Source organism: Somniosus microcephalus, chromosome 3 (assembly GCF_052327205.1).
Source record: "Somniosus microcephalus isolate GS21.2 chromosome 3, FLI_Smic_1.0, whole genome shotgun sequence".
Classification (NCBI taxonomy): Eukaryota; Metazoa; Chordata; class Chondrichthyes; order Squaliformes; family Somniosidae; genus Somniosus; species Somniosus microcephalus.
The window spans coordinates 126,075,658-126,086,887 of NC_140989.1; the positions used below are offsets into that span (position 1 = coordinate 126,075,658).

Here is an 11,230-nt window from a genome sequence, read left to right on the forward strand (position 1 = left end):
AACAAGATTGCTAATTATTCCCTTCTCATTACATAATACCCAGTCTAAGATGGCCTGATCTCTAGTTGATTCCTCGACATATTGGTCCAGGAAACCATCCCGTATACACTCCAGGAATTCCTCCTCCACAGTATTGTTACTAATTTGGTTAGCCCAATCTATATGTAGATTAAAGTCACCCATGATAACTGCTGTGCACTTATTGCACGCGTCTCTAATTTCCTGTTTAATGCCATCCCCAATCTCAGCATTACTGTTTGGGGGTCTGTATACAAGTCCCACTAACGTTTTCTGCCCCTTGGTATTTCTCAGCTCTACCCATACAGATTCCACATCATAGCTAATATCCTTCCTTACTATTGTGTTAATCTCTTTAACCAGCAATGCTACCCCACCTCCTTTTTCTTTTTGCCTGTCTTTCCTGAATGTTGAATACCCCTGGATGTTGAGTTCCCAGCCTTGGTCACCCTGGAGCCATGTTTCCGTAATCCCAATCATATATCATATCCATTTACATCTATTTACGCAGCTAATTCATCCACCTTAGGAATGCTCCTCGCATTAAGACACAAAGCCTTCAGGCTTGTTTTTTTAATACTCTTGGTCCTTTTAGAATTCTTATTTACTGTCGCCCTGTTTGATTTACACCCTTGATTTCTCTGCCTTCCACTTTTGCTTTTCTCCTTCCTGTCTTTTGTTTCTATCCTTGCTTCCCTTTCATCTGTCTCCCTGCACAGGTTCCCAACCCCCTGCCATTTTCGTTTAAACCCTCCCCAACAGCACTAGCAAACATTCCCCCTAGGACATCGGTCCCGGTCCCGCCCAGGTACAAACCATCCAGTTTGTCCTGGTCCCCCCCCCCCCCCCCCCCCCCCCCCCACCCCCAGAACCGGTTCCAATGTCCCAGGAATATGAATCCCCCCCCTTGCACCATTCCTCTTACCATGTATTCATCTGAAATATCCTTCTATTTCTACAGCACATGGCACTGGTAGCAATCCTGAGATTACTACCTTTTGAGGTCCTATTTTTTAATTTACCTCCTAACTCCCTATATTCAGCTTTTAGGAGCTCATCCCGTTTTTTACCTATAACGTTGGTACCTATATGCACCACAACAACTGGTTGTTCACCCTCCCCCTCCAGAATGCTCTGCAGCCGCCCTGAGACATCCTTGACCCTTGCACCAGGGAGGCAACATACCATCCTGGAGTCTCGTTTGTGGCTGCAGAAACGCCTATCTATTCCCCTTACAATAGAATCTCCTATCACTATAGCTCTCCCACTCCTTTTCCTCCCGTCCTGTGCAGCAGAACCACCCATGGAAAAAATGCCTGCTTTCTTCCCAGTGTGTGACTGCAGGAATTATTTCCCAGTATTTAAACTGATCTGTGCACTTTCAGGCAACATAGTTCAATGGTATCAAATATCGGTGGGGAGAGGGTCTCTACAGATTCCTTAGGATATTGCAAAAGTTTCCAGACATTAGACCCAGAACTGGGTTTTGCAGATATTTTAGTCCAGAAAATGGATAAAGCCACAAAATCTCAAGATTAGGAACAAAAATTCAGTACAGGAAACTTTTTGATATCCGGCACTGACGGGACCGAGCTGGTGCCGTAACATCAAAAGTGCCGGACATACCAGAGTTAATGTTTAAACATACGGAACTGAGAAGCTCCGTGTGAATCAACAAACCCTGTTGCTTAGCAACAGCTTCAAAACAGTCGGCTGCAGCTGCAAGCGTCTGTAGCTGAAGCTGTTGCTATAGCTACAGACCTTGCAGTGCTTGACTGGGGGGGGGGGGAAAAAGCAACGAGAACTAAAAAAACATATAGAAAACGGCTCCTGATTTTTGCCGTTAGATCGAGTATTCCGGACATATAACCTCCGGATAAACCAAAGTTTCCTGTAATGACTAAATTCGGAATACTGTTACTACTGTACATTACAATGGAAAGCTATTGCAATTTTCTATATTCTGCTCATTTACAGGATGATACATACACAGAAAGTTATATCAGTACAATTGGTGTGGACTTCAAAATCAGAACTATAGAGCTAGATGGCAAGACCATCAAACTTCAAATCGTAAGTATTTCTAAATACTGGAGCATTGAAATTGTTAAAATACATAGTTGATTACAAATTAAAAGGCTGTAAATTTCCAAGATAATATCTATTAATCATTTAAAAAAAAATCTACAATTTGGAAATTTGCCTCAATGTAGATTCTGTGATTCATCAAACATCTCCTCCATTAAGACATAGGATATACGGCACAGAAACAGGCCATTCAGCCCAACCAGCTCATGCCGGCGTTTATGCTCCATATGAACCTCCTCCCGTCTTTCCTCATCTAAACCTATCAGCATAACCCTCTATTCCCTTTTCCCTCATATGCTTGTCTAGCCTCCCTGAAATGCATCTGTACTATTCGCTTCAACCACTCCCTGTGGTAGTGAGTTCCACATTCTCACCACTCTTTGGGTGAAGAAGTTTCTTCTGAATTCCCTATTGGATTTTTTGGTGGCTATCTTATATTGATGGCCTCTAGTTATGCTCTTCCCCACAAGTGGAAACGTTCTCTCTCTATCCACTCAACATTTTTCATAATTTTAAAGACCTCTATTGGGTCACCCCTCAGCCTTTTTTCAAGAGAAAAGAGACCCAGCCTGTTCATCCTTTCCTCATATGTATACCTTCGCATTTCTGGTATTCTTGTAAATCTTCTCTGCACCTTCTCCAGTGCCTTTATATCCTTTTTATAATATGGCGACCAAAACTGTATGCAGTACTCTTAAGTGTGGTCTAACCAAGGTTCGATACAGGTTTAGCATAACTTCCCTACTTTTCAATTCTATCCCTCTTTTATAAAAAAAAACCCTAGTGCTTAGTTTGCTTTTTTATGGCATTGCTAACCTGTGTCGCTACTTTGTGATGTTTGCATTTGTACTCCGAGATCCCTTTGTTCCCCTTGCACCCTCCAAGTGATGTGGCCTCCCTATTCTTCCTACCAAAATGTAATACCTCGCATTTATTTGTTTTGAACTTCATTTGCCCATTCTGCAAGTTTATTAATGTCCTCCTGTAACTTGTTGCAGCCCTTCTCAGTAATGACTATCCTCTCTTTCCCCCCCCCCCCCCCCCACCCAAATGTGGTGTCATCTGCAAATTTAGAAATTGTGTTTTTGATTCCAAAGTCTAAATCGTTAATGTAAATTGTGAACAGCAGTGGTCCCAGCACTGATCCTTGTGGAACACCACTGCCCACTTTCTGCCACTGTGAATAGCTACCCTTTACTCCTACTCTGTTTCCTTTCTGCCCTGAAGCCAGCCAGCAATCCATTCTGCATTTTCTGACCTTGCTCATCAGTCACAGGTAATGGGGTACCTTATTGAAGGCCTTTTGAAAATCCAGATGAATTACATCTACTGCATTACCATTGTCTACACTCTCTGTTACCTCTTCAAAAAAATTCAATAATGTCGGTCAAGCAAGACTTTCCTTTTTGAAATCCATGCTAACTATTCATTATTATATATTTGGTTTCTAGATGTTCTTCTATTTTCTCCTTTAGTAGGGATTCCATTATGTTTCCTACCACCGATGTTAAGCTGACTGGTCTATAATTCCCTGGACATTCCTTAAAAAGTACCTCTTTGATCAAGTCTTTAGTCACCTGTCCTAATATCTCCTTGTATGACTGTCAAATTTTGTTTGATAATCACTCCTGTGAAGGTCCTTGGGATGTTTTACTACGTTAAAGGTGCTATATAAATGCAAGTTATTAACTTCTGAACTTGAGCAAAATAGCACCTTTTAAAAGTATATATGCATTGTTTTAACTCCCACCACTCGGTTGTGAAATGATCCAAGGCCTGTGGATTGAACTGGGAGATGGAGAACACAAAAAATGGGGCCAGTGGCTCTTGTTATAGACTGGCTGTCCATTTTGAAAGTGTTTTTTGAGATTATGCATCATACAAGCTATGACTGTATCAACCCTGACTTAAGGTATATTTCTTCTTTTTTCTTGCTTCCAGTGGGACACAGCTGGTCAGGAGCGATTTCGAACAATCACATCCAGTTATTACAGAGGGGCACACGGCATCATAGTTGTGTATGATGTCACAGACCAGGTACCGTGGAACTAAATTAAATAGTGGTGGAAAAAAGAAAGCAAATTAGACAGTATAGCTACACCATTAAAACCTAATCTGGTGCTGTAAATGATAAGCTAATTAAGGTGGCAAAAGAAATAGTGGCGACATGAGGAAAAACTTTTTTAAGTAACGAGTGATTAGGATTTGGAATGCACCCCCTGATAGGGTGGTGGATACAGATTCAATAGTAGCCTTCAAAAGGGAATTGGATAAATCATTGAAGGAGAAAAAATTGCAAGGATATAGGGAAAGAGCGGATGAGTGGAACTGACTGGATTGCTCTTCGAAAGAGCCGGCACAGACTTGATGGGTCAGATAGCCTCCTTCTGTGCTGTTCTATTCTATGATTCTACTGCTGTCCAGTAATATCTATATAGATGTATAGATAAATATACCTCCTCTCTTTCCCCCACCCTCCCCTCATTACATTTAATTGCCTAATTTAAATAGCTATTATTCTGTTCTTTAATTTGGGCTGTCGTACTCTATGAAATGCAATGATTGAAGTCTATTTTTATTACCTTTGGAGCATAGGTTTTTTTTTACAGTATAGGTGGAGGAACTGGGAGTTGTAAACTAAGGCATGCCGATGGAGTATGTAACTGCAATTTGACAAGTTAACATGGGTAGTTTCCATTATAAATGTGGACATATTAATTTAAAGTGGAAAATGTTAACGCAGTGCGTGCAGATCTAAGATTTTTAATATAGTTGCCTGTTGGTAATCTCATTAATACTTAACGTACAAGTGTAGAACTAATAATGGCCAACTATGGTAACTTTGCTGTTTTCAGTGTGGTGATTGTAATTCGTGCTGTAAAGGACAATATTTAATTAGTAGAAGGTGCCAAGGGTGGAACAATCACTGTTGGCTCTGTGGATGAATACACCACCTGTATGAACGAGGAAGGTCATGGTTAAATTCTAGGTCAGTGTTGAGTTAACTGATTGCAGTTGGGGCACCAGTAGAGTCACCAGAGTTAGTCTCAACTTTCCTCAGCTATTCTAGGAGGTGAGGTTTTGATGGGCAGACTTCCAGTTCCTGTTTGGTGACTTCTACAGTAAGTAACATCAGCTTGGCCCACTTGGCCGAGTCAGAACGTCGTGGATTTAAATCCCACTCCAGGATTTGAGAATATAATCTAGACTAACACTCAAGTACTCCATTGTCTGAGGTGATATCTTTTCAGGTGATGCATTAAACCAAGCCTGCCTGTTGAAGTAGATGTAAAAGATCCCATGGCACTATTCCGAGAAAAGCAGGGAGGTGTCCTGGCCAACATTTCTCTCCACCAAAACAACAGATTAGCTGAACAGTCATATGTTTTTTTTTCTTAAAATAGATCTGGTTTGCACTTGGGTAACTCTTGTGTACCACGATGTGCTGCCTACCTGCTCACTGGATGCCTTCTGTGATAAGTGGGGACTACATGGTATCTTTGATTTTCTTCGAGCCTACCATTTTTGGTTTTAAATTCTGCTTTTGTTTAAAAATCAGTTTGGATGACATATTCCTCCCTGAATCTTTAGTGGTTAAAATTATCAAATAGGAACCCAGTTGGAAGTAAACCTAAGCAGGTGTCAGCTGAAGATGGGTTTGGCTGTGATTACCCACAGTCAAATAGTCTGCAAACATTCACTGTTCAGGCTTGAACGCATAAAAACCAGGGCTGGAGAGAGGGGACTGGAGGATTGCCATTTGTGAAACTATCTGAACGTGTCTTTAGGAGAGGAAGGGCGTGAAGCCACACTTTTAATCTTCTTTAATAACAACAGAAAATACTGGAAAAACTCAGCAGGCCAGGCAACATCTGTGGAGAGAAATTAGAGTCGACGTTTAATCTTCTTGTTCCTTTTCCTCTAGGAGTCATTCAACAATGTAAAACAGTGGCTCCAGGAGATAGATCGTTATGCCAGTGAAAATGTTAACAAGTTATTGGTAGGGAACAAATGTGATCTGACAACGAAGAAAGTGGTGGACTATACAACAGCAAAGGTATGTTATGCAAAGTCAATCTCCAAACACATGAATGTAAAACCAACATTGCTTTGCATTCTCCAGAATAGTTAAGTGAGCGAAGCATTCCAATTTAAGTATACAAATATGTTAATGAGGAAAGTAACATTGAAGATACTCGGCATACAGAAAAATAAAATGCAAATTCACTTAGCTGTAACTTCCCCTTTAAATACTTCAAAAAAAAACTAAAATCTGTCTTAAATGACTGAAAATTTAAATATTGCACCAATAATGGTTTGATTTTTCATTGTGCTTCTTGGGGTGGAGATTTAAATGCAAGTCCAGTGTTAAATTCAAATGGGAGTTGAATAGTTGATTGGCAAAATAAAACTGCTTGGGTGTATAAGATGGTATTTTTGAACTTTGGGAGCCTACTAGTGATCTATTTTTGGCCTTTCATACACTTGTATTCCTAAGTGCCAGCTGTGCATGCACAGTAGGGGTGAAGACTCGCGGAGAATTTGCAAGGAGAGTCGTCTCCAGGCCGCACTCGTGTGCTGCCTGTTGGCAGAAGCAAGTTGTTTGTGGGCCACATGCAACGCATGCTGTAGGGATTAAATGAGCCATTTCAGAGCCATGTCCTTTTATATAAAAAGCTGTTGATTTCAAATTGTGGAAATATTAAATTACCTTTTGAGCAAAATGAGCTTGTGCAACATTACTGGAATTAGTAAAAGGTTGAAATTTAAAAATTTGTTTATGGGATGTGGGCGTCGCTGACAAGGCCAGCATTTATTGCCCATCCCTAATTGCCCTTGAGAAGGTGGTGGTGAGCTGCCTTCTTGAACTGCTGCAGTCCGTGTGGTGAAGGTACTCCCACAGTGCTGTTGGGGCGGGAGTCCCAGGTTTTCACCCAGTGATGGTAAAGGAATGGCGATATACTTCAAGTCAGGATGGTGTGTGACTTGGAGATGGTGGTGCTCCCATGTGCCTGCTGCTTCTAGGTGGTAGAGGTTGCAGGTTTGGGAGGTGCTGCCGAAGAAGCCTTGGCGCATTGCTGCAGTGCATCTTGTAGATGGTGCACACTGCAGCCATGGTACGCCGGTGGTGGAGGGAGTGAATGTTTAAGGTGGTGGATGGGGTGCCAATCAAGCGGGCTACTTTGTCCTAGATGGTGTCGAGCTTCTTGTTGTTGGAGCTGCACTCATCCAGGCAAGTGGAGATTATTCAGTCACACTCCTTACTTGTGCCTTGTAGATGGTGGAAAGACTTTGGGGAGTCAGGAGGTGAGACACTCGCCGCAGAATACTTAGCCTCTGACCTGCTCTTATTACCACAGTGTTACCCAGTTAAGTTTCTGGTCAATGGTGACCCCCGGGATGTTGATGGTGGGGGATTCGGCGATGGTAATGCCGTTGAATGTCAAGGGGCGGTGGTTAGACACTCGCTTGTTGGGGATAGTCATTGCCTGCCATGAATGTTACCTGCCACTTATCAGCCCAAGCCTGAACATCGTCCAGGTCTTGTTGCATGTGGGCATGTACTGTGCAGTCATCAGCCAACAATGCCATTTCTGACCTTCTGTTGGAGGGAAGGTCATTGATGAAGCAGCTGAAGATGGTTGAGTCTAGGACACTGCCCTGGGGCTGTGATGTTTGACCTTCAGCCACCACAACCATCTTCCTTTGTGCTAGATATGACTCCAGCCAGTGGAGAGTTTCTCTTTCCCACCACCCCCCCCCCCGATTCCCATTGACTTCAGTTTTATTAGGGCCCCTTGATGCCACACAGTCGAATGCTGCCTTGATGTCAAGGGTAGTCACTCACCTCGTCTCTAGAATTCAGCTCCTTTGTCAATGTTTGAACCAAGGCTGTAATGAGGTCTGGAGTCAGTGGTCTTGGCGGAACCCAAACTGGGCATCAGTGAGCAGGTTATTGGTGAGTAAGTGCTGCTTGATTACACTGTTGATGACACCTTTTAATGAGATTCATATGCAGGGAAATCCTCAATCTTTTGAAATAAATATAAAATAACCTTCCAAGGATACTGTGCTTTTTTTCAGGAATGTACACTCCTTTTAATTTAGTTACTTAATTGTAATCATCTTTGAGAACAAGTACTGTTAAATAGTTAAAATTGTTTAATTTGAATTTTTCTGCAAAGAGAGATTTTGAATGAGCAGTAGACTTGTGTATACCTGTATAATGCCTGTATATAGAGTAAAGGTACTTTGATAGTTAAAAAATTGTGATTATCAGCGCTGGTGTTAATGCAGAAATTTGTTTCCAGTGTAGTTCTTAAACATTTGGTATTTTGTGGTTGAGAGCAACGTTCCTGTGCTCTGAAGGTCCCCCACAGCTGGTGAGCCGGCTTTTCAATAGAAAAACTGTGCAGGCGCAGAATTTTGAATAGCCCGCGCTGCCTATTAAAGGGGCCGTGCAGGCAAAAAAAATTAGAGGGAACATTGGTTGAGAGTATGATGGGCTTTGATGCCATATACTTGGAAATCATCCAAAATTCTGCTGCCTGTATCCTAACCCGCAGCAAGTTCCATTCACCCATCACCCATGTGCTCACTGACATACATTGGCTCCTGGTCCAGCAACACCTCGATTTTTAAAATTCTCATCCTTGTTTTCAAATCCCTCCATGGTCTCGCGCAGATCTCTGCGCTCCTCCAATTCTGACCTATTGTGCATCCCCATTTTAATCGCTTCACCATTGGCAGCTGTGCCTTCAGCTGCCTGGGCCCTAAGACTCTTCTCTCTCTCCCCTCCTTTAAGACACTTCTTAAAACCTACCTCTTCCTGTCCTAATATATCCTTACCTGGCTTGGTCAAACTTTGTTTGATAACGCTCCTGTGCAGTGCCTTGGGATGTTTTACTCTGTTAAAGGTGCTATATAAATGCAAGTTGTTGTATTTGAAAACAGTTGTCCTATTGATGCTGGTAATGTGTGCACTCTCACCCTCCCTATCAAATTAGCTTGAGCACTTTGGGTCTTTCATCCAGTTTCCTAAGAACTGTTAAATAGTCTTGGTTAGTTTATGTTTGTGCATGTTTTGCAGTAAATCAATTGAAGGAGACATCCTATGGTTAGGCTGTAGCAACTGAGGTAAATTACAATGTGAAGCCAATTTTCATGGTTGTGTACATGTGTAGCTCTTGGTAATGCTAATCCAAAATGTGGTTATATTGTAGTTGAACATGAGTGTTCATGTATATTTTTGAAGGATGTGCATTAACAAAATTCAGTAGCAAAAACACTTTGATCAATCTATAATGTTGTAGTAAAATGCGTGAGAAAAACCTAATGTACTGGTGTATAAAGTAAACTGGTGGTTCTTGCTGGATAATTAATTCCTCTTTTATTGGTCAACAGGAATTTGCCGACTCCCTTGGGATTCCGTTTTTGGAAACCAGTGCAAAGAATGCAACGAATGTAGAACAAGCCTTCATGACGATGGCTGCTGAGATTAAAAAACGGATGGGTCCAGGAGCGACATCTGGTGGTTCTGAAAAGTCAAATGTAAATATCCAGAGCACACCAGTGAAGTCGTCCAGTGGGGGTTGCTGCTAAGAATTTTCATTCTCCTAATAAATTTGATTTAATAGGCCCAAAAGTAAGAAACGTTGCCTGAATTGTACTGTGTGTAGCCACACTACTGCAGATTTGCCCCCCATTCCCCTTTCCTGCTCCCTTTCAGACACACAATCGGGCAGTGAAAAGCCACTATTGGCTGGGATTTCCAACTTGAGACTAACTTCATTTTCAGAACTGTTTTAAACTTTAGAGCGTGCAGGTCATTAATAATGTGCATAAATCTCATACCCGTTATCAGACTTCCTTGCGGTTGGTTTATATTATAAAAATTGATTGTTTATAATGGCATGTTTTAAATGTCAACATTGGACCTCCTCTGAAGATGAAGTTTAGCCATTTCACATCGAGCAGCACAACAGTGTTTGTCATGTTCATTGACATCAATAAAGTTTAGTGAAATGTTATGTGTCAGACCTGATTTTGCTAGTACTTCCTGTAGCGATACAAGTGACGTACACTGCATTACCTTCATATTCTCTGCGTATAACTTGTGGCTGCAGGATATTGTAATTTGTTGCACATATGTAACATTAAACAACTGAAGAAATGTTTAATAAATATTGTATTTACTAGAATTACTTTAGAACTAACGTGGTGGCTCAGAATGGTCCACAAAGCTTCATAGCCTGCAAGACAAAATGGGCTAAATCGCTGCAGAGCTTTAAATGTCTTAATTATTTATTCTGCATATATCTCACTTATTGTATCTCAATGTAGATTTGGTTGTGGATGACAGTTTTCAATATGTAGATCACTGGTTGTTAATGATTCCCATTTGCCTTGGAAAACGGCTTGTATTTATAAACTGCATATGTGAGCACAGGGACATTGCTCATTGAACAGGTGCTCTAAACAGGTGACATTTTTACAAGTGAATTTCATTTATTTTTGTGGATTTTTAGAAACTGTACATCTGGATACTGGTGGGTTGTTTTCTCCAGAAAGTTTCGTAAACAGTTACAGTATATCAGGCATGCTAACCATTTCATTTTTTAGAACTAGTCTAGGGACCCATATAATTTGAAACAATTTAGTTAAAATATTTTAAGCATGGTTAAGGGTGATTTAATTCAAATTTATTTTTACTCATTCTAAATAAAATGCTTAATGGCACTTTTTCCTCCACATTTCTTGGTTTATTTTGTATGTATTCAAATGTAAGTTTTTCCAATAGGTATTCACCGGCTTTTTAATTCCATAGAATTACATAAACACCGTTTGACCCAACCAGTCTGTTTATCCTCCACATGGGCCTGCCTCACCAACCGCCCCCCCCCCCCCCCCCCCCCATCTCTAACCTCCTCCAACCCTAAAACTGAGACCTCTGCTCTCTAATTCTGGCCTCTTGCACATTCCTGATCTGTAAATTCTACTGGATGTTTTGTGCCAAAGCAGTGTTTCCAAATCATAATTTCCTTTGTATTTGACTGAAAGACAAAGGGTAATCTTTTATGCAAGAGTAACCTCTGGTGCAGGATCAAACCAGAATCTTAAGTGT

At 41.2% G+C, this 11,230-nt stretch overlaps 2 protein-coding genes across 3 annotated transcripts in view; one reads left to right on the top strand and one right to left on the bottom strand.

Moving 5' to 3' along the window:
• Positions 1-10,857, top strand: part of rab1ab (RAB1A, member RAS oncogene family b) — a 36,739-nt gene extending 25,882 nt beyond the window's left edge. Inside the window, exons 3-6 of the mRNA XM_085981611.1 lie at positions 1,996-2,091; positions 4,048-4,143; positions 6,032-6,163; positions 9,511-10,857. Coding sequence (XP_085837737.1) covers positions 1,996-2,091; positions 4,048-4,143; positions 6,032-6,163; positions 9,511-9,708 — 522 coding nt within the window. The 3' untranslated portion in view covers positions 9,709-10,857. The remainder of the gene's footprint in view (positions 1-1,995; positions 2,092-4,047; positions 4,144-6,031; positions 6,164-9,510) is intronic.
• sertad2b (SERTA domain containing 2b) overlaps positions 1-11,230 on the bottom strand; it is a 542,965-nt gene that overhangs the window by 479,245 nt on the left and 52,490 nt on the right. The window lies entirely within an intron of this gene.